The following is a 24,060-nucleotide window of genomic DNA, read 5'->3' on the forward strand; positions in this document are numbered from 1 at the left end:
CAAAAATGTATGTAAGTCTGATAGCAAAGACATTTTAACAGACACTGATATTGGATCTCTCTGTACAAAGAGAAGGAGCCCAATTCATTTTGTGTAGAAATATTTTCCTTCTGGACAAATCAGCACTTGTTATCATCAACATCAACTGACCTGGATATTTGTATTACTGTAATAAGCCTTGCAATGACCATGGGAGATGCTTCTGTGTGGAGCTATCAGGGCTGCAGTAGCAGGCTTGTTGTTTGGACTGTAACACGCGGTTGTTATGCATCAAGATTACCCATTGTTGTGCAAACATTTCTTCCTCAAATCCCAACAGGAGAAGGATAACACCATGGCTGCAACTACTGAAGATTTGACTAATAGTGGAATTTCTAAATCCAATAACTAAACTATTTATGAATTGTTTTAACTTTAGGACAATATGAAAGGAGCTGTATGAAAGATATCGACTTAAACCATAACATGACCTTACTTTATCATCAGGCATTAAGGAAGCATGCTCCTGTACGTTGAAGTAATCGGTTTTTGAAAACAGTGCTGCAGACATTATATCCTTATAAGCTTTGATTCAGGTCTGTATTTGTTTTAAGCAGAGGGGCAATGGGAGACGGCTCTCCCCAATGTTTTAATGTTTTGGACTGCAGGACAATTTTAAAATGCTTTGTGTCAGAGTTACATATTGCTCCTTTAAGGTCTTCTGTCATGTCAGGAGTAAACACAATCATGCTTGCTGGTTTGGCCTACTTTCTCGTGGGTAAATGCACAAACATACACAAATACACACACACACACACACACACACACACACACACACACACACACACACACACACAAAGAGACTGGTTAACCGCCTTGAAACCAATCTCTCTATTCCACCCTGCTGAGAACCCTCTGCTGTTGGAAATACAGTATGTTTTAATGTTTAAAGGGAGCAACTAAATACCTACAGTATATACACATAGGACATACTGTTAAGGGCAGTAATTTATTTGGGTCTATAATGTGCATTTTTTAGTGATAGAAATGAGATGTACTACTGGAGATATTTCCATTGTACTGGAGATGAGGGGTAATTAATTGGCACAGTTTCAGTTTTATATCTGAATCACCTACCATCTTATAGTTAAGGAGGGGAGACAGAGAATGAAAGGTTGTTGAGCAAATCAACACAGTGCTGTTGCTCGAGGCTTTAGAATTGGGCTGTAACCCTTACTTTGAAATAGGACTTAGCTGAACTGCCTAATATAAAAGCTGACCTGTCATAACTTGTCATTTCATTTTAAGTAACTGTATTGCTAACATTGCTGGAAGCTCAATAAATATGAAAAACATTCATCACCTAATTGATTTGTTTTGTTCATAAAACTAATCACTAAACTAAACATGTTTTCTCCTGAATAACAATTATCTTGCAGTGTCATTTTAAAACTCTTCGCCGTTTAAGATTTAGTTAGCATTAACATCTACAATTGTTTAAATGTAAGGAAATGTAAATTGACTGTTTTGTCAATCCAAGCTGGCTCAGCCACATGCTGCTCACTCATCAACACATCATGTTTCATGGCAAGGCAAGTTTATTTATTTATATAGAGTTCAGACACAAGGCAATTCATAGTGCTTTACAGACATAAAAAGAAATACAAACTGAATTTAAGAAAACAGTGCAAAAGAAAGACATCATTAAAAGACAGAAGTATGTAAAAGTACTCGATAAGTTAACTTTTTAAAAAATGTAATTTGTTGGTGTAAGACAGAAAATATATTTCTAATTGAAATCCTGAGTAAATAATAAAATTTTAAGGCCCTCAGGTGTTCAGGGAGTTTGTTCCACAGGTAAGGAGTGTATAGTAACTAAAAGCTGCTTCACCTTGCTTCTGACTCTGGGACCCCTGAGTAAACCTCTTCCTGAGGACCTGAGCGGTCTGGATGTTTTATATTCTACAAGCAGATCTGACATGTATTGAGGGCCAAGACCATTCAATGCTTTATAGAACCGTAGTAAGATTTTGAAGTCGATCCTCTGACACACAGGCAGACAGTGCAGTGATTGAAGCACAGGTGTAATGTGCTCCACCCTCCATGTGTTGGTGAGGACTCTGGCTGATGCGTTCTGGATCAGCTGCAACTGTCAAACCGATATTTTACTGAGGCCTGTAAACACACTGTTGGAGCATATAGATGTTAAATAAAAGTGGCCCAAGGATGGAACCTTGAGGAACTCCACAGTTGATCTTCACATGCTCAGATTACTAATTACCAACAGGCACCTGTAGTCCCTGTCCTGCAAGTAAGATTTAAATGAAGCAAGTAAGTTCCAGGAACTCCAAGCCAGTTTTCAAGTCTGTCCAGCAGTATGTTATGGTCCACCATATCAAATGCATGCTCTCATGCTCTTTAAACTCCGAATTGTAAAAGTAAACTGAAGATACTGTCTGTTAAAATGCAATCACTGCATGAGTGGTTTAAAATAGGGAGACCATTACTGTCCACACATAAAACAACCAAATCATATTTGTCAGTGTTTGTTCTTGTATACAATTACACATTTCATTTTTCAGCATTCAGTATGGTGGTAGGTTTATTACTTTCTCATGTTTGTGTTGTATTTTGTGCGTGCGTGCTTGCATGTGAAACACTGCAACTCTTGAGTGCATTTCAGCTTCATTTCGATCTGTCAATATTACAATTTGAAGCCGACGAAAGGGCTCAAAGGAAGAGCTTTCTCTGTGTTTCTCTCTTTCATTTTCACCCTTTTGCTGTCTTTTTTTTATTCATGCAATGGGAGATAGATAAGAAAGATAAATATATTAAATATGTTCATTTGCTACCAGCTATATATACCCTTCCTGTAGTTGATCTCTAGTTGCCGCCAACAACAAAGCCTGAAACACCCCATAAATGTCAGGGTGTGTTGCAACCCTGTGAATGCAACAGCAAGAGGTGGTCAAGCAGTGAAAGTTGAAAGTTTGACACTCCACCAAGGCCACGCCCTTCTATGTAGAATTGTGCAGAGCACAATGAGAGATCCTATACATGTCCTGACTTACATTTACTGGTTAAGATGCAGAAAAAATGTCACACGTCAGGAAAAAAAAAACCTCTTCAGGGGCCTTTTGAAAGAATTTCGTAAGGGTGCACTGAGATATCCATGTTTGGCAGTATGCCATGGCCACGCCTTTTTATGTAGAATCTTGGTTTCACATAACTTTGGATCTTCAACATGTCTAGAACACACTGACACTGAGCTTGTGATGATCAGATGAACCCCCTCGGACAAGTTTGTTTAAATAGGTAACCTGTAAAATTTTTCTTGCATTTAAAACATGTGACAGACTTCCTGCAATGTTGCGATTGTGATTGTAAGAGGGTTTTATGTAGGTTTTAATGTGCATTAAAATTGTCAAGCAAGTAGGACAAAACATATCTATGGGGAAACCTTTTTAAAAACTTCCAAGGTCATGCCACTTGGCCCACTTATCATTAGCTAGTGCTAATTCAGATGCAATAACTTCCTCAACAGTGTGAATAATACAGACTTTTTTAGCATGGATGTGTTCAGGGCAGACCCTGTACAGTGCATGGCAAATTTTGTGATTTTTGAATTCTGCAAGGCAGGCATTTTATATTCAAAAATTGGCAAAAAAATGCCCTTTTTTGAAATAATGTGCAGAGCACAACTTGTTCAACATGTAACACAGTAACCTTGAGTGTGCGTCAAACGCATGAATGCAAGTTCCTTCAAATAGGTATCCTGTAATCAGCATTTCTTTTTTTTCTTTTTTTTTTCTTTTTATAAAATCCTAGTGAACAATCCAACATTGCAGCCAAGTGATCACTGACTTTTTTTGTAGGTCTTGGCATGATTAACATGCAAAAATTGCGTAATTTGTGTAGTCAAAAAAAAGATATGTGTTGTCAAAAGGGGGCGCTCTTGAGCCATGTTGTAAACTTGTTTTACGAAAATACAAAAATATCGAATTTTTCCCCAGACCCGATGACCTTGGAAATTTTGGGATTTCATTCATGTTCAGGCAATCAAAAATGGCGGCGAAGTCGCGGAAGAATTAATTTAATCCCAGAAAGATATTTGGGTAAAAATTAATATATTGGGAAAAAAAATCAAACTAACCACATTCTTCTCCTGTGTGCTTTACTGTACGTCAACTTTATAAATTACAACATTTGTATGTACATAAAAATAATGTTACAGCCACTGGATTCCATTAATTCATGATGGGGACTTATTAGTTTAGACTGCATAGCCATCGAAAGGTGACATCTTCAAATTCCTGGGTTTGTCAAATTAGGTGACCAAAACACAAACAAACATGTGTTTATCGATAATACATGTACAACAAAATGTAATCAGTCAAGGGAAGCCTGGCCTTGGTCAAAGGATAAGAAAGAAAAAACTTCTGTTATCCCTCTATACCTCCCTCATCTCATGTCAGCACTTAAACTTGTGCTGGTTCCATCCCTTTCCTTTTGCTCTCCTCTCTCACTGTAGCTTTCCCTTTCTACGTCGTCTCTCCTCTTCCCACTCACACTTTCTCCTACCAGCATGTGTTTTATTACCATGCCCCTGTAATATCGCTGGATATTAAAAAATATACATCAACCGAGCAATTATGGCCTATCAAAAAGAATAGGTTTTGCCTGAGGCCCTGCTAGGGCTGCACAGTGGGTGCATAGAGATGAGATGAGATGGAAGCAAAGAGGCTCATGTCAGCTCAGGGCACTGAAGCACAACCAAAATTGGTATCAATTGTTTAACATTTAGGATACTGCAATCTACATCACATGGCAGCAATTTTAAATACATAAACATATAACACGCGTCAGTTATATACTCACATTACTCACATCACTCAAGGTCACAGCAACATTGAGAAAGCTATAACCTAATATCATGTGCTGGAACGTTCTGCACACAATCCCACACAGACAAGAATAAAGAGTAATAATTCAATACATGACTTATAATTTCATACAAAAGCACACATACAGACCCTAAGGTGCTGTCATTGTGTGCCTTTTCTGAAACATATAAGACTTGCTGAGGTTGAAGCTGAAGTTAACTTGCTCTGTCAAGGCCTTTGAATTAGATTGAGAAAAAGGCTCCTGTTAAGGAGCAATAACATTTAGAACAGGGGCTGAGATGACTCTTTTAATAGGACTCACTTAAAATTCATCGTTGCTATGCAAAATAAATCAGCGCTTTCCTGTGCGGGGGCAATGGTGGGGATGATGGTGTTGGGAGTGAGTGAGAGGGAGGGGCTGCAAGTGAATAAGAAATGAGGTTTAAATGTTGGCAGTCCCAAGTCTGACACATTCCATTATGTGGGGGTTGGGTGGAGGTTTAGAGTGCACATACGCACACACAAGCACATGGGCTTCATAGATGCACACTTACACAAAACAGGAAATGTCTTTGCCTAGGTTTGATCATCAAATGTAGCACTCGGCAAAATAAAATATTGGACAAATGTTATGGGAATATACAAATGGCATACAGAGCCACCGCTAAGACACCTTTGTCCAAGTCAGACCACAACGTTATTCACCTTATTCCCATCCACCGTTCCTTACTAAAGAGGAGCAAACCTACGGTTAGAACTGTTAAAACCTGGTCCATAGACAGTATTGAAACATTAAAAGGGTGCTATATAAGCACTGACTGGGACATTTTTCACTAGCCCGATCTGAATACATCCACCGATGTCATTACAGCCTATGTTAACTTCTGTGTGGAGGCGTTGATACCTCACAAATCAATTAGGCTATATCCCAACAATAAGCCGTACATTAATAAGGACATTAAGGATTGCATTAGACGCAAAAGGCTTGTTTTCAAGAGCAAGGACCAACTGCAACAACGACTAGCACAAAAAGAGTTAAACCAACTCAACACAGAAAACAACAATTTAAGGAATCCATTGAAAAGGACTTTAAAGCAAACAACTCCAAAAAAATGTGGGCCACGATGAAAACAATCACAAATATGACTCCGACAGGGAAAACATTGTATTCAACAGATGAAAGTTTCATGGAAAATGATTTAAATAATTTCTACCTCTAGTTTGATACACATGACCATTCTTCTGAATGTTATAATGTCATCAGCACCATACCATTAGGAGATGATGTCTCAAAAATAGACATAGACCACATTGAAGTAGTAAAACAGTTTAAAAGATTGGACACCAGCAGGGCAGCAGGCATCTCATCTTTCCTTTTGAAGATGTGTGCAGAGGAGCTAACACCAGCTTAGTCCCCTTTCTATCAAAGATCAGTGGATTCGCATATAGTCCCATCTCTGTGGAAAAGGGCGACCATCATCCCTCTTCCAAAAAAAGCTGTCCCCCAAGACAACAATGACTATAGGCCTGTTGTATATCAGTTTGCCTATAGAGACAACCGGGGCACTGATGATGCAATTCTCATCATAACACATTCAATATTGAAATGTGTTATGGTGAAAATCCATAACGCATCTTGAAAATCCCAAGGTTTACGCCAGATTATTGTTTGTTGATTTCAGTTGCGCCTTTAATACTGTGCAGCCACACATTGTTCTCAGTAAAATTAAACAGATGCACATCAACCCATATATAATCAGATGGTATCACTCTTTTTTAACAAAACAGGACCCAACAGGTCAGAGTGAATCAGACAATATCCCAGTCAAAAGCATAAAGTACAGGAGTTCCACAAGGGTGTGTGAGTTCTCCTTTATTCACGGTTTATACTAATGACTGCATCAGTAAGCATTCTAGTGTTTCTGTTATTAAATTCCCGGATGACACTTCTCGGATGACACTGCCTTTTGGATTTTCTGCCTTTTGGATACTGATACAAACATCCTTGTGTACAAACAACTTTGTATCACCTATCAGTCAATACAAAAAAAACCCAGAAGGAATGGTGTTTGACCCAGGTCATGTGGGGGATCACACTCCGATACTTATTCATGATGCTAAAACTGCTCAGGTAGATTCGTTCAAAAACTTGGGTACGCATATTGACAATAACTTATCATGGAGTGTCCATGTAAATAGCGTGTGTACTAGGATCCAGCAGCGAACTGCTACCCTCAAGCAGGCAGTACAGAGTTCCAGTTAAAAATAAGAAAAGATATCTGAACAGGTACAAATTGTCATTTATTCCATTATCAATCAATCAATCAATCAATCTTTATTTATATAGCGTCAATTCATAACAGGCGTTATCTCGAGACACTTTACAAAAGCAGGTAAAGGACCTTACTGTTTGTCTGTTAACATTAACAAAAGAGCAGGTAACAAGACCATGCTCATTGTTATGTTTACAAAAAGCAGGTAAAGGACCTTACTTATGGCTATCATTATCCGTTAATCTGTTTGAACTCAGGCCGTAAGCAGAGGTTCCTGTAAAGGAATGCCATGTATGTATGTAGGTATGCACTTTATTGCCCTGTCAGCACTTGTGTGCTATGCACTGTCTCACTCTATTTTCTATTCTGTCGTGTTATGTGTTATGCAGCAGCCTCTACGTCCTAGGCAAATTTCCTTCGGGACTAAATAAAGTAATCTTGAATTTTATTCAAATGCCGGCTATACTTAGTGAGCCTCTGATATGATTTAAAAACTGTTAAAAAAGCCACTGACAAGCTGCTATTCTCACAAGTGTATAATATGATTAATTATGAATTCAAACACTAATAAACTTGGGGTTGTCTAACATTCATTCCACTCATGAAAAGACCAAACAAACTTAGGGACCTGGGTGAAGCAAAAACAATTACAAAATAATCCAAACAAATTATTTGACCTACAGCAGGAGAGTTTAGTATCTGAGGGGGATCTCGGATGTCATGTATGTATGCATGTTAACTGTTTTTTTTGCACCAATACACCGAGACAAATTCCTTGTATATGGAAATGTACTTTGCAATAAAAAAAACAATTCTGATTCGGATACCAAAATTGTGTTTTCAGTTGTTGCCGGGGCTGAAATATTTGCACGTCAAAATAAGAATCCCACGTAAACAGATCTATTTAACAACCTGTTTTGTACTTTTGTACTATGTGTCATTGCCTCTGTTATGGTTTTACATTTTTGGTTGGAGTGCATCCCTGTGATTTTTTTATTTTTTTTTAAAAACTTGTCTATTTGCTTTTACTTGCATGGTGTACATGTGTGAAAGACTAGGACCTCTGTGTTTGTCTCTTTGTGTTTCTAAATGTGCATATTTGTATACCTTGGAGTAGTTGTGTGTCTGTGTGAGACAACAGCTCGACCAGTGGACTTGTCTGCTGTGTATGAATAATCAAAGTGGTCTCTCTCATCATTAAATCATCGCTGTCCTGGTGGGAGCTTTAGGAGGGAGATGGAGCGAGAGGGAGAGGCAGAGGGATCATAGTTAGCGCTGCAGGGGTACATGCTCTCTCTCTCTCCTCCATCGTGTAGTGTGGCTGAGATGTGTCATAAGCACAAGTCTTTTCTGCTCTCTGTGCTCGCCCACTTAGCTCCACCAGACACAGCCGCTCTCATCCACACACACTCATACATATGCACACTCAATATAACAGTCATACTCATGCACTTAGACACATTGTTCAGGAGACCAGACATTTGGACAGTCTCTCTCTCTCTTACACACACACACCCACACACGCACACATGCACACGCACACCTACACACACACACCTCCACACACACACAAACACACACAAAAGGAAAGGGAAGGCTCTAACCTTTACTCTTAAGTATCTTCGACATATTGCTGCTGCTACTGTCCTTTATAAAATAAAAGCTTTGTATTGTCGGGGTTTTTTTCTATGTGGAATGTGGGGCCTGTGTCTCCTCTCTGATTAGTTTGATCGTGACAGGAAAAAAAACAACTAATGTTAGGGGCCCATTAGATTACAACTTTGAATTAATTCCCATGAACATTTTCTTGGAAGAAATGTGTATGCTTGGCCCATTCAGATTGTTTAAAACTTATAAACAATCAAAACATTTTCAGTATTTAGATTATTATTGTCAAGCAATTAAACATCCATATTACTGAATACAATCATTTTCATACATCCACATATTCTTTGTTTGCGCTTACCTTCTGGAAGTAGTTTTATGTTTTCCAAATCAGGAGCTTTTCTTAAAGAATGAAAGCAGGATTTGTGTTCGTGACAGTACAGACTGTAAGTAGTGTTGGTGAGAGACATTTACAACAGATACTTGTTCTGCTGAGCGACACACACACTCACACAAGCTGGATGTGCTGCTAATGAGCCTGGTGTGCGGTTACGACATAAAGCCAGACAGGCTCCATGCTCCGACCGATGGGAGTTCAGTTAGGAGTCACTACCTTCTTCACTATTCCTCTGTCTTATTCTTAAAAAGCAGAATGTTAAAGAGCAGCCTATTACTATTTGCTGTCAATATCAAAGCAGGCACAGGCTCACCTGAAGTCTTTGTTTCAGTCTCCAAGTATTGCGGTAGACAGGCAGAGTAAAACATACAGTAAGTTCATATGAGTCCCTGGAGTGTTGAAATGGTTATAATTATTACAAGAGAAGGATAAATTGAGTTTTATTGCTTGAAGTAAAGAGTTACAGTCAAAAGGAATAGACTTTGTGTTTTTTACATTACAATCTGAATACTGTTTATTGCTTTAATTCCTCTGTTCTCACTATTGATGCTCTTTTTATCTTCCTACCCCAAAACCTGTGCCTTGTCCATTCAGTTCCGGCCATGATCACGTCATACCCAAACACCACCCTGGCTACACAGGGCGAGGAGAAGAAGATGAGTTGCATTGCTCATGGTGAGAAACCCATCATGGTGCGCTGGGAAAAAGAAGAACGCATTATCAACCCTGAAACCAGTAGATACGTGGTCACTGTCAAAGAAGTGGCAGACGAAGTCATCTCTACACTAGTGGTGAGTGTAACTAATGTATTAAAATGTATGACTAAATATACATTTGAATACTCTTTAGAGGCTAACTATGAGACTTTCAGAACAGATTTGTTGGTCTGTGTCTTGTTTAGTATGTTGATAGGAAGACGTGCTTTAACTTGAGCTTTTATTTGCATTCGTGTACGATCATGTGACACTTACTGGGAAGGCGAACTTCTCTCATACTCTAAGCTGAACCAACTCCGTCTGTGGTTTGCATACATGGTAGACCAATCACAATCAGGCTCTCAATAAGCAATAAGAATGCAGGTTACCAACACATAACTGAAAATGTTGCTCAGCAACCAGACTAATATTCTGTGTGAATATTACAAAAGCATCTTCATTATTTATCCTTGTTTTAGCACGTTTACCTGTGTTGGCCTTTTTAGAAAAATGTCAAGACCTCTTGAATCAGGCAGAAGTTGCAACACCAGTTGGTTTGCCATTTGGCTGGCAAATCAAGTCCAAAGGCCATGTGGGGCTTCTGTAAAACAACCTTCTTCTCTGGTCAAAACAAATACAAATAAAGGAGGTCATACTGGCTACTACGATGCTGACAGCACTTCAACATGCCATGTTTCTTTAAAGGAATTTTAAGGAATTTTCGAAAACTTGCATTATTTTGAAGGTAGCATTCCCTCATATTCTTTATTCACCCACCCCCTCCCCTCTGTGCTCCCTCAAAAGCCACGCCTCTCACTTAAATGCACTCACACCATTGGTCAAGAAGCAGATTTCAGCTCAATATTTGAGTGTAGATTTACGCATGCATGGGGTTTATAAAACTGGTACCGAGTGCAGACATTGGTCGAAGTTTTACAGCTGCTGCAGCTTTCTTTTGAATTTTGAATGAATTATTAATTTCTGTCAGTACCTAGATCTTTAAAAGTGTATCTGGAGAAAATTACCTACCATCAATGTTTGATGATATAGTTATTTTATGATTTAACTTTTGTAGCTGTACATTTTCTGGTACACTATAAAATAGTAATACATTCTCTTAGAGTTTTATTTAAGTGTAGTGGCCTTGAATAACACAGGACAAAACATACTGTAATAGCCTGCATACTGTACACTATTTTCTCTGTAGATCATGCCTACTGTTCGTGAGGACTCAGGTTTCTTCTCCTGTCATGCCATCAACTCTTTTGGTGAGGACCGAGGTATAATACAGCTGACAGTACAAGGTAATATTTATTTAGTCTTGAACTAAATACACTTCATCATGTATCATAGTTGCATAGTTAGTTCTTTTGAGAGAACGTAAAAGCAGTCCGAAAGTTTTTTGTCATTACTTACATTTATTAATTTAATTGCTTTACACAGTGACTCCTGTTTTTTTGCCTAATCATAATTTCCAACAGGGACAAGTACAGTGCAAAAATGTCTGCCTACAACCTAGTTCTGTTTCAAGTTCAAACATGTTGACTTCACACTTTTCCTCAGAACCACCCGATCCTCCAGAGGTGGAGATCCGGGAAGTTAAAGATCGGACCATAGCTCTGCGGTGGACCATGGGTTTTGATGGTAACAGTCCCATCACAGGATACGATATTGAATGCAAAAACAAATCAGGTATACAGTTGTTTAAGATACAATCTCTTGTATATGTATTTTTTTTTGTATGTAAAAAATCACTTAAATGTGGCTGATCAGCAATTAACTACAATTGATAACATTGCTAACATTCACATCTCTCCATGTGTTCATTTTAGCGTCATGGCTATCAGCCCAGGTAACCAAAGATGTGTCACCACAGCTCAACCAGGCCACTATTATTGACCTCCACCCTTCCTCCACTTACAACATCCGCATGGTTGCCAAGAACGTCATTGGCAACAGCAATCCTAGCAATGAGCTCACCATCACTACAGATGAAGCAGGTATGTGAGCTTTCATGATTATATCCTCTATTCCTATAACCTTTCTATCACAATTTAAAAGCAGTATTTTTATGAAGTAAACATTCTGTCTGAAATGATGTCATTACCAGAGAGGAACCTTAATATTGCAGACATGGAGTGAATTATTGTCTGAAGCTGAGATGATTTTCACAGCTTTAGAAAATATCTATAAAGCCACTTGATTTACTTTTTATAAGTGTAAACTTGGCTATTTTGAACCCAACGAATTACACTCTTAATGACAATTTTGAAATACATTACTCTACTTTAGTTCACATTCCTTACTTGCCCTCAAACCTGTTGAGTCATCTCGGACATCATAATTTTATGGTTGTTTTAAATTGAAGCCATTATCTTTTTTTTTATCTGAGGAAACAGATTAGTTCACTGTTGCTTTAGCAGACTCCATCAGTATTCACTTATGTCTATTGCCTATAATGTCCCCCCAAAGGCATATCCACTCATTAAAACGGACAATTTTTCTGGATTCATTGCTAAAATAAAGCCATAAACTTCATAATTAAAGAAACCTGAATCAATTCTTACATTATTTCAAAGGTTAGAGATGTTAATGTTTCAAGTCATTTTCTTTTTATTATTGAGTTCAAGAAACTGCAGGGTACTTAAATCAGAGAAGAGTATGAATCTTACTCAGTATCTCCATCTAGTGATATGAAATAGTATGAACAGTGATTTGCTTTCTGAATGGATTGTCATCTCTTTTCTTTCAATAGTTATAAAACAATGTGCTTTATTTACAGCTCCAGATGGCCCGCCACAGGATGTCACTCTGGAACCAACTTCCCCACAAAGCATCAAAGTTTCCTGGAAGGTAAAGTCCAAATTGTATGCATATCAATGTGAGCTGTGGCAAGGATGCCCGTGTTGAGAATGTTCTGTATTTGGAACAGTGGCTACCAATTAAACGTCAAAGAAACCATCAACTTTTTCTAATAGCACTGAGGTACATTTCAAGGTACAATCTGTAAAAGTAGCTATGCATGACATTAGCTATGGATATGTATTTGGTTAATTGCTGTGTTGGAACTGAAACAAACTGTGCATACTTTGTGTAGATATATTGACCTGAATAAAGAATTTAAAAAAGTATTTTTCATAGGTTTCAATACAGTTAAGATAATGGAATGCATTAGTGACTTGATATATTTGTTACAAACTATTTTATAGTCTGTGATAGTTTTAAAAATAATTTGGTCCTTAATATCTATAAACACATGACACTGATAGAATTAAAGCAATAGAAGCAAGAAATACGTTGAGTATTATTTCAACACATTTAGTCAAGAGGAATTGCCTTGCATTAGTAGCATACATCAGTTTTTAGTTTAATGTAATATATGTTTTAATATTCCATGTTAAAATTCTTACTCTTATCCTTATCTTGCAGCCTCCCCAGAAACATCTGCAAAATGGAGTAATACGTGGCTACCAGGTGGGCTACAGGGAGTATAGCCCCGGTGGGAGCCATCAGTTCACCATCATCAGTGTGGACACCACAGGAGACACCATGGAGAGCATCACGCTAGACAACCTAAAGAAATTTACCCAGTACAGTGTTGTGGTGCAGGCTGCTAACAGGGCAGGAACCGGGCCATCATCACAGCAGGTGGTCACTAAAACCTTGGAGGACGGTAAGGCCACTTGAGTGGACATCTAACATATTTTATTTTTTTCTGTAACTGTCATATAAATGATTATAGAGTTTTACTACACATATCTATAACATTGGACTGATAAACCAAACTTAACAAAACATGCTTTTTACCCAGTCTTTTTAAATGCAATGTATCTCAAAAGAGCTCTTACATTCACGATTACTGAGAAAATCCCCCCCTCTACTGGCCATTTGTTGAATAACATCAGTCAGACAAATGTTCTATAATCAGTACTGCTTCTCTAAAGTGTCTGATTAACAAGTCCTCTTATTGAAGATTTTTTCATCATTCAAAAACTGTATTTAAATCAATGCATAGATTTGAATATTTACTAATCATTTTGCACATTAAAAAGTTATTGTGTTATGTTGTCAATTTACTCGTACTTGCATTTCTGTCAATATTGCACCTCTACCTAAAACGTTTTTTTTTTTCACTTTAAATCACTAAAAGAATTCAACTTATATGTTTTATCATAATGAATTTGGGTCTCTCAGTAAAGAGAAACAATATACATATGCTGTGTCAATGTTAGCATGTATTTTACCATGTACAGATCTCACCCGAGGTCTAAGCTGTTTTGTTTTTTTTAATTCATTTTAGTTATTCTTTAATGTGTTGCAATGACAATAACTGATGCTGCCATTTTTAAGGGTCTATATTTTTCCTCTCAAACACTTTTTCTCACCTTCTGTCCCGGGTAGTACCATCTCGGCCTCCTGAAAATGTCCTGGCTGTAGCAAAGTCCCCTGAGGTCATCTCACTGTCCTGGATGCTTTTGCCCCGAGAGGCTCTCAATGGAAACTTACAGGGATACAGAGTCATCTACTGGGCCAACCTGCCTGACGGAGGTATTTGCATCAACACATCCAAAAACAGACACATTATGGCCAACACTTTATTTTTTAAATGAGCCATTAATTCTTGTCATGGTTTTTCCAGCAGGGGAAGCTGTGGTATCATTATACTATTACTCATTGTGCTGGTGTGAGTTAAAGGGTTTTAACTTGTGTTTGTGATATTTTTAACAAAGTTGTGGTCAGAGAAAGCTAACATTAAAAAAAGATAATTATCCAGAATTGTAGTTACATAATTATTTTTGTCTGCATTACATAGACTATGGTGCAGTCTGCACTGCAAATTATTAGCCATCTTTATGTTGTTCTTTAGAATGTAAACCAGCTGTATCCATCCTGCAGTCTGGCTGGTCTACATCAATAATTTGCAATAACTTAGTCAAAACAATTGCCTCAGCTATGAGTGATGGGACATAAGGGGATGAGAGGAGAAAAGAGAGGTATACGAAAAGTAAAACTCCTTTATAGCTGTTATTTAGTGTGATATCATTCATTATTCAAAGGATTCAATTTCTGTGTCGCTGTAAAGAAATATATAAATAAATGACTTGATTCATGTTGCATCTTTTATTACAGGTAACTAATATTTTTACACTTTAATTGTTAACAAAACAGTCAGCAGAACAGTCCCTGTGTATTGTGTACTATTTTTTTTGTAACCCAGGTTTTTATTTCATTTGTCTTGTTAGAACTTGGAGAAATCAGAAATGTTACCACCAATCAGCCATCTCTCGAGCTTGACAGTTTGGAGAAGTACACTAACTACAGCATCCAGGTATTAGCCTTCACCAACGCTGGAGATGGTGTCCGCAGTGAACAGATCTATGTCCGCACCAAAGAGGATGGTATGACCCATTACCGCTAATGCTTGCTTTTTACCAACCATATTCAGAGCCTTTTTGAGATTATAAAGGACAGTGCTTTAGTCTTACTCAAAAGGATAGCGATACATCAAAAAACGTTTTATGTCATGCTGATCAGTATGTTAATCCTGGTCCATCTGAAAACTTTGGTCTCTTTCCTATCCTCTTCTACAGTTCCTGGTCCACCAGCGGGGGTTAAGGCGGCAGCCTCCAGTAACTTTGTGGTGTTTGTCTCCTGGCTGCCTCCACTCAAACTGAACGGCATTATCAGGAAATACATTGTTTTCTGCTCTAACCTTCATCCGATGGTAATAGCATTTGTATACCAAAAAATTTAGAATATTAATTAAAAACATGCCACTCAGTTTGTCACTGAACCCAGGGATTTGTGGTCTTGAGTAACCCACTCATCAGAAGTACAACAGTAAAGATACAATCTACTTGTACTGAGCAAGGGAACACCCATGCAGATTTGTTTAGGTTAATCAAACTCTGGCTTTCTGGACACTGTACTACACAGTTATACATAACTCTCCCCTTCTTCTTCTATTTTACAGGTGATGAGCGAATTTGAAGCATCTCCAGATATCTATTTTTACAGGATCCCAAATTTGACTCGAAACAGACAGTACAGTATCTGGGTGGTTGCTGTGACAGCTGCAGGTCATGGCAACAATAGCGAGAAGATCACGGTTGAACCTCTGGCTAAAGGTACTCTATCTAAACGTGTCATGCCAAACAATTACCTATGCGAATTCCCCAGATGTGGGAATCTTGACTGTATAATTTGTGGTAGTGGGGGACTACGTTCGCGCTCTCCCCTGAAGAGAACTACAATTTCCCAGCTTGGGATCAGTATCTCTATCTCTCGATCTATCTATCATTAGATTTGATATACATTTAGTATAGATTTGTACAACATTTTGATCTTAAGCCTAAAAGCCTTTTTTATATATATAAATTGCTATATTTAAGACATCTTTCAAAAGTGAAGCTTAATGAGATAAGAAATTAGGCCTTTAACACATGAAGAATTTTTTCAATCAGAGGTGACTGTTAACCTGTTTATTGACAAATGGTGAAAAGTGTCAACCACACCAAAATATTTGTGTATCTGTTTTTGTTTCTTTCAGCACCAGCCAGAATTCTGACTTTTAATGGGACAGTAACCACCCCATGGATGAAAGATATTGTTTTACCATGCAAGGCTGTTGGAGACCCTCCACCGACCATCAAGTGGCTCAAGGGAAAGTACGTCTTGTTCAAATAAAATTAATAATTGTATATTACAGATATTTCATGTATCTCATTAGAATACTTGGGTCCATTGAAGGGCGCTATTTAAAGGTCCCACATTATGCCCTATTTGGGGTCCATATACTGTATCTAATTGATGCGCCTACTAAAGTGCGTTCACATCGTTAATATTCGAAAAAAAATTGTTTGTTTTTATGTACTGGCGCTCGATGCAGCGCCTCTAATCTGCCTGTGTTTGCAACGCTCTGAATCCCCCACGATCAGGGTCCCCACGTGGGCCTAGTCTGATCTGATTGGCGGCCGTTCAGCTATGTTGTAGTTGGTCAGTCACTCAGCACAGATGTCACATGGGGGTGCAGCACGATGGGCTTGGATCAGTGATATCACACTGGTAAATTTCATTCGCAGGGGCTAGGGACCGAGCGTTACATGCAGTTACTGCTACAGCTACTGTAACAGGCGGATGTAGGAGAAGATGCATTTCCACAGACTTTGAATTTGTGCACATAGATGTGCCTCTTCATGCATAAGACACCTGTAAAACACACTGTAGAGCATATAAAACAAAAATAGGCATAATATGGGACCTTTAAATCTAATCTATTGTTATTATTATGATTATTATAATTATATAGAGATTGATCATCACTGTACAGAATTCATTGCCCAGCCTTTCTTCTCTCTTTGTTCAGCACAAATGGGACCCCCACACCTGTCCTTGAGGATGGTCGTCGTAGTGTTCATGGCAATGGCAGCTTTATTATCCGTACAGTAAAGGCAGAGGATTCTGGGAACTACAGCTGTGTAGCCAGTAACAACTGGGGGTCCGATGAGATCACACTCAACCTACAAGTCCAAGGTGAGTGGAAGCAGAAATCACACTAATGAGCTTACTGTTTCAATAGGTCTTTTTCTTTATCAAGATAAACATCGCAAGTTTGAAAGAAATAAAAGGCTAGGTGGGCTTAGGGCTTGAACAGCTGCTACTGTAGGTGATATAACTTTTCTCATCCCCTCAGATCTTTAACCCTTTATCGGGCAAGTGACTATTTTTGGTAATTTTGGTACACATTACATATGGCCACCCTTCTGCATCTCAGTAAGGTCAAGAAGCATGTGATCCTCACTCAATCAGAAGAGATCACCCTACGTCACTGATCCTGCTATTGTGGCATTTGAACCAAATATGGTAACTTCGTCAATGTTTATTTTTCTAAATGAAATAAAATTGTTTTGAAAAATGTTTTAACAGAAATAAAGTTCAGTTATGTCCCCCAAGAACACTCTGAGGTTGAATTTTTTTGAATTTCAAAGTATCTCAATGAGCCCTATAAAGGCTTAAGTACAAATTTGTCTTCTTTCCCCTTAATCTTGGTCAGTGAAATCACCAATGAGGCCCCCATATTGCTGTTACACATAAGGCACAGAGTCTTTAAATGCCAATACAATGCTGGTGTCGACGTTAACGATGGAATTATTATTTTTTGCCCTCAGTCCCTCCTGACCAGCCACGCCTCACAGTAACCAAGACAACCACCACATCAATCACATTGTCATGGATACCTGGGGACAATGGAGGGAGCTCCATAAGAGGTAAGGGCAGCACATGGCAGAAACACATACAACAAATGTATTTGAATCAGAACAGTTTTAATTGTCATAATGACTACATGTAATGTGCACAAACACAAAAAGGCTTTCACTACACTACTTTTTTTATAACGTTCCCCTACATTATCTAGTGTCACCTCTCCCTTTTCCCGGGTAGCACCCCTTTTTTGCTGATTTTTCTCCTTATCTGATTATCAGGCTGAATACTCAAGTCTGTAAAAGTAGATCAGACACCAAGGAAGATTAGTTCTGTTTAGGTAAAAAAATTAAAGCCCTCCATCTCTAAGAAAGCACCATCACGGTGAGGTAATTTGTGGTGATTCATCAATTAGTTGTATTCATTAGAAGCTGTATGGGGCTCCCCTTTCTGTGATATTTGTTTTGTGTCTTTGCTCACTGCATCATCCATCACCAAAATAAACATACCTGAGCTTACAGTCATCTATTTTTAGCTGGGCTTGCAGTGTGTTCTAGGGAAGTCAAGGTTGGCTCCCTTGTACCTTAGTGACTTTAACCACAACACTCTCCTGCCAATAACTGTAACTTAATAGCATAAATGTTGAATAATACAACATTCAAGGTGCCTAGAGTAGATGTTCTCTAATTTCTTTTAAGTGTAACGAGTCAAACAAATACTTATTTACATACTTCTACAATCAAACATTCCTGTGAAAGACTGACTACAGTTTCAATTGTGAGATAAGCAGACTTTCAGTGGTTAAGCATGTATTAATTATTATTATATGTATGAATCGACAATGATTAGATGTAATGTATACAGGGTCATTTTCCATTTAAGCAAAAAGAAGAAAAAGAATCAAGTCAGATTGAGTCAGTTTATAGAGATCATTCCTAATTTGAAGTATACATTTCTCCACAAGGACTTATTATTTGGATTAAGAAAAGAAAAGCATTTTTACGCACACTTGTACAAAGGAACAATGAATTAGAAGTTTGATTTACAACCTCAAAGGTTTATACTGTAGTTCTTTGGTTATCCTGTGTTAAGTCTTCAAACAACATATTTTCTTACATATTGATTTGAAAAAGGCTTTCTATTTTGTCTTATAAACTATGGTAATTACTTTAAAAAACATTTTGTTACCCATAGTTTTTCCCTCTCTCATGCCTCTCCCTCTCTCTCTCTTCTCATTGGCTTTCACCAGGTTACATTCTGCAACACTCAGAGGACAACAGCGAACAATGGGGCAGCTTTCCCATCAGCCCCAGTGAACGTTCATACCGTCTAGAGAACCTGAAATGTGGCACCTGGTACAAATTCACTCTAACTGCCCAGAATGCAGTGGGACCTGGGCGCATCAGTGAGATCATTGAAGCGAAGACCCATGGAAAAGGTATCGGGTGTTGCATGATGGAATTTTATAGTTTCAACAGCTTCAGAATCTGTTAAATAGAGCCCTGCAATCAGATCATTCAAATAAACATCTTTTAGCAATCATATTGTCCTATATTTTTTGCCATTCAACTCATATACCTATGGAAGTACAGAAGGAAATGTTTTCTTCCTTCCTTCTACTCACATTTGAAGACATGGAATTTTGTTTTTCATTAATTTCAAAAACTCATAACTCAAAACCACTGTAATGGACACAAAATCTAGTCAAATTACAGGTGAAAAAAGTTAAAAGTTAATCTTTCCCTGAAACTGTAATTACATGGTGCTTTCTAACAATAATTTGATAACAACTGACAATCAGTTTGACCTCGTAATTCTTATTTTTATTTAATTGTACTGTAAAACTTTTTGCCTAAATATGATCTTGAATGGGTATCATCAATGATTTTTTTCTCTTTCTTATCAGAACCACAATTTGCCAAAGAACATGAACTCTTTACCAGCATTAACTCAACCAGGGCTAGGCTCAACCTGGTTGGCTGGAACAACGGCGGCTGTCCAATCACCTCCTTTATACTTGAGTACAGAGCTGTTGACTCGGCCACCTGGACCACTGCCCAGCGTACATCGCTGACCAAGAGCTACATCCTGTATGACTTGCAAGAGGCGACCTGGTATGAACTGCAGATGAAGGTCACCAACAGCGCCGGCTCAGCAGAAAAAAGGGTCACTTTTGCTACTCTCAATGCTGATGGAAGTGAGTTTGTATTATACAGATTGTTGCAGATTTGCACTAATATACAGGTTCAATGGATAAGAACCACAAGGATTGGAAGCAATACTAACAACACATTGATCCTGTAATAGCTTACAGTATATAACCTTACACCAAATACGGCCAAATGTATCATAATAAATACATAACAGACAACATTAACAATGTTGGAGAGAACAACAGGTAAAACAATCAAAAAGGAAGTGTTTCTTCTTTTGTATACTTTTGTATCTAGTTACATAAGCTAAGCACCCAAGCTTGAAAACGTCCCCTTTTTCTCTTCCCTCAACATCAACACTGCCAGTACACGAGGTGTTTAGGACAAAGGGAAGAAGAACATCCAAACAATGTTCCACTCTTTATTGTGATTGTTAATTGACAACAGTGTCATTATGGTCCACTCTGGTCTGTCTAATTAACAGCACGTCCTTTAAGAGCATACATGAAAAAGACAGTTTTGTCATAATTTTGAGAGAAATTAATGTATTCTGACAGATCAGCTCAGTGATGACAGTATTCACTCTCTCCACAGACCATTATGTTGCTTTGTTCGCCTTGTGTCAGAGAATGTATTAGCTGGAAAAGGGAGAGAGGGGGTAGTGACATCTCTGCTAGCACTCAAAACTATTGATTATTTTACGTCTTAGCTGGGATGTGTATGCTGCCTGTAAGTATGTTTTGGTGTGGCAAACATATAGTCAGTGAATTCATTGCAAATTAGGAGGCATTTCATTATTTTTTTTCTACTTTTGTCTGTGCATTAGAATATATTACAGTGTTTTCAAAAAAGTATCACAAATAGCAACAAAAACATGAAAATAAGTGTCATTATTATCATTAAAATATATTTTTCAATACATTAACTTTAAATGTCACAATATGCCATATCCACCTCACCATGTTTTCTATCACTATTATATGTCCTTAGTCTTTCTACAAACCCCCCAAATATTGAGAAAAGTATATCCTTTCAGAAAATGTGTGCTCAAACAGACTACATTCAAGTGTAGCGTATTTGTAGGAACTAACTTGTGGTTCATTTGTTTTAGGACTAGATTTTATTCCTTTTATGACATCACAAAGGGCAGTAACCCCTCCTCCAGCAGGGTGACACTCCCACAGATTGGTGTTTGTAACTGCCCTCTGAGTCTGCCTTAAACAATAAACAATAGGGCATGGAACGAGAAAGTCCAAGCCACCCAAGCCCTTCCAGAGAAGGGCATGGTCAGACAAAGCTCATTTACATTTAAAGCTACAGACACTGATATAGCCTGTTCTGAGCAGGGCTGAAATAGAGAGGTTCATAGGCATGTCTCATACAGGATCCCAATAGATTTATGACAAGAAACTTCACAGACATGTTTTGGGGAGCTCTGAGACCTATTTATACTGGTTGAAGAGGAGGATAATATATGACCTTTAAAATACAACTCTTGATGTCTGAACCTCAGTAAATGTTTTTTTTTTTCGTAATTATTTCCAAGGTACCATTCCTCCGTTGCTGAAGACAGGTGATCCTGTCTCGGACAACATGTCAGGCAGTGGAGGACTGAAGATGGTGGTGACCATCACCTCTGTTCTTGTGGTAGCTGTATTGGTCTTTATAATGCTCATGGTGCTAAAGAGGAGAAGGAGGGAACAGAGGCTCAAGAGACTCAGAGGTAGGTTGAAAATCACAGAATGGTTTGTTTTGTATTTGTAGCAGCTGATACATATCGTTAGTCAAGTATCAACAAACAGTATTAAGTTTGTGTTTGTCACTTAGTACCTTTCAAAGTTGTCTCTAGGTCAAGCATCTCATTGTTTATTTTTCTTGAATATCTTATATTTATGAATCCATTTTTGTAAGTGCTTGTATATCAATTCTGCTGCTGTAGCTATTCAACTCTGACAGTATTATTCTGGTTCTAACTACCCCTTTGCTGACTTCACAGATGCCAAAAGCCTGGCAGAAATGCTGATGAGGTATGCAAGCATAACATTTTAATTTACACTTTTCTCCCAAACATAAATCACAATTCTATGCTAGAGTTACTGCTCCTATTAACAAAAATCTAATAAATTGCCTTCTTTCAGCTACTTTTCAACTTTAATGGAATTGCATAAGGATTTATGCAATACTGTGCAAAATCAAGCAGCTGAAAAATGATGGATATTTCTCATTTATGTCTTCAGTAAGAATACTCGGACTCCAGACACAGTGAACAAGCAGCAGCAAACATTGAGAATGCACATCGACATCCCCAGAGCACAGCTCCTTATCGAGGAAAGGGACACCATGGAGACAATCGGTAAGACTTGAAGTTAGGCTTTGTTTTCATCAGTCCCCATATCCATGATGTTGATGACTGACTCCCTGCCCCTACAGTTTTACCTTTTGTTTTGTTTCCCTTGTCTTACTTCCTGCTCTTCTGTTATTAACTTTTTCTGTGATGTTTTTTCCCCTGTGTCTCAGATGACAGGTCCACTGTACTGTTGACAGACAATGACTTTGGGGAGACAAATAAGCAAAAGTCATCAACGGTGACCCACACAGTCCACTATCAGTCTCTGTCTCAGGCCACTGGACCACTGGTGGATGTGTCTGATGCCAGGCCTGGAACCAGTGAGTCCCATCACCGTCAGTGCTCAACATTTATTTCCTTTACTACTAATTTTACAACTATTGCTTTTCTTGTATTACTAATGTAACCATAATGTTTAAAAAGTGTTAGCTTTACATAGGTGTCTCATCAGCAAAGAATTTTGCTCTTTTTAGATTTCTTTTGAATCTGTATAATTATATTTTTGGAGGCTTGTGTCACTTAAAAGGACATTGTTCTCAGCAGTGCAAACACTGCTCATAGCATTTCATTGTACATTTATCTGAACTAAATGCAAGTCAAAACCTTTTACAGTAGCAATACCATAAACTGCCATAAACAACATGTTAGCCATCTTACAGCAGTTATAACACAGCTGTAGAGCAACCTCCAGGCTTCTGCTGTTTGAACTCCACTGAAGCAGTACTGAACCACTCTTCTCGACACAGATCCAATTCAGCTCTTCTCTATCAGTCTCATTTTGATTCTAGATCTGGCTGAATATGATACTTGTTGGATTACTGTATGGAGAAAGAACACTGTATTCCTAAAGATTGCTAATGACAAGCCTAAATACTTCCTTTTTTCTTATTTTTTTTTTAGTCTTTGTAATGTACAAAATAAATCTGATTTTTTTCAGTAGCTAGGTTAAATTATGAAAGGTAAAGTTTCAAGGAAAGCATTTTGCAATGAAGAAATATCCATTCTCAGGTACATTTATTTCTACCATTTTCTGGGTTTTATGAAGTTGAACCATAAGAAAATAATCCAATTGGAATTAAGTTCTAATCAATGGTATTTCATAGCAGTTGGCCTAAAATTGTTCTTTAAGAATTTAACAGCTCTTTTAAGCTCTATTCACAAGCCCCTTCCATTCTTACCAGATCCCACTGCCAGACGCACTGCCAAAGCTGGTCCTGCCGCAGCAAGAAGCCGCTATGCTAGCCAATGGACCCTGAACAGGCCGCACCCCACCAGCTCCTCGCACACCCTGACCACTGACTGGAGACTCCCAACACCACGCGCCACTGGATCTGTAGACAAGGAGAGTGACAGCTACAGCGTCAGCCCCTCCCAGGATACAGGTTGAGTAAAGCAGCTATCATACGTTTCACAAGCTCCATGTAATCACAATTTAAAGATTGTTTCAGAATTCATCAGAGAGTTTCAAGTGTAAATACAATATGTATGACTTTTACATTGCCATCTTTGATATTCAAAATACACAT

General features: G+C 38.2%; 2 protein-coding genes across 3 annotated transcripts in view; one reads left to right on the forward strand and one right to left on the reverse strand.

Moving 5' to 3' along the window:
- bace2 (beta-secretase 2) overlaps positions 1-24,060 on the reverse strand; it is a 168,000-nt gene that overhangs the window by 99,561 nt on the left and 44,379 nt on the right. The window lies entirely within an intron of this gene.
- LOC306830732 (cell adhesion molecule DSCAM-like) overlaps positions 1-24,060 on the forward strand; it is a 102,676-nt gene that overhangs the window by 74,247 nt on the left and 4,369 nt on the right. The window contains exons 12-31 of one of the 2 annotated variants that reach the window (XM_079354372.1): positions 9,732-9,928; positions 11,040-11,136; positions 11,396-11,524; positions 11,665-11,832; positions 12,615-12,685; positions 13,262-13,505; positions 14,234-14,380; positions 15,076-15,231; positions 15,424-15,557; positions 15,807-15,960; positions 16,383-16,500; positions 17,199-17,365; positions 18,001-18,099; positions 19,284-19,472; positions 19,941-20,231; positions 21,734-21,910; positions 22,184-22,214; positions 22,425-22,540; positions 22,705-22,869; positions 23,716-23,916. In XM_079354372.1, coding sequence (XP_079210498.1) covers positions 9,732-9,928; positions 11,040-11,136; positions 11,396-11,524; positions 11,665-11,832; positions 12,615-12,685; positions 13,262-13,505; positions 14,234-14,380; positions 15,076-15,231; positions 15,424-15,557; positions 15,807-15,960; positions 16,383-16,500; positions 17,199-17,365; positions 18,001-18,099; positions 19,284-19,472; positions 19,941-20,231; positions 21,734-21,910; positions 22,184-22,214; positions 22,425-22,540; positions 22,705-22,869; positions 23,716-23,916 — 3,051 coding nt within the window. The remainder of the gene's footprint in view (positions 1-9,731; positions 9,929-11,039; positions 11,137-11,395; positions 11,525-11,664; positions 11,833-12,614; positions 12,686-13,261; positions 13,506-14,233; positions 14,381-15,075; positions 15,232-15,423; positions 15,558-15,806; positions 15,961-16,382; positions 16,501-17,198; positions 17,366-18,000; positions 18,100-19,283; positions 19,473-19,940; positions 20,232-21,733; positions 21,911-22,183; positions 22,215-22,424; positions 22,541-22,704; positions 22,870-23,715; positions 23,917-24,060) is intronic. The other variant, XM_079354373.1, reaches the window with a different exon arrangement.

Source organism: Symphodus melops (genome assembly GCF_947650265.1).
Source record: "Symphodus melops genome assembly, chromosome: 10".
Lineage (NCBI taxonomy): Eukaryota > Metazoa > Chordata > Actinopteri > Labriformes > Labridae > Symphodus > Symphodus melops.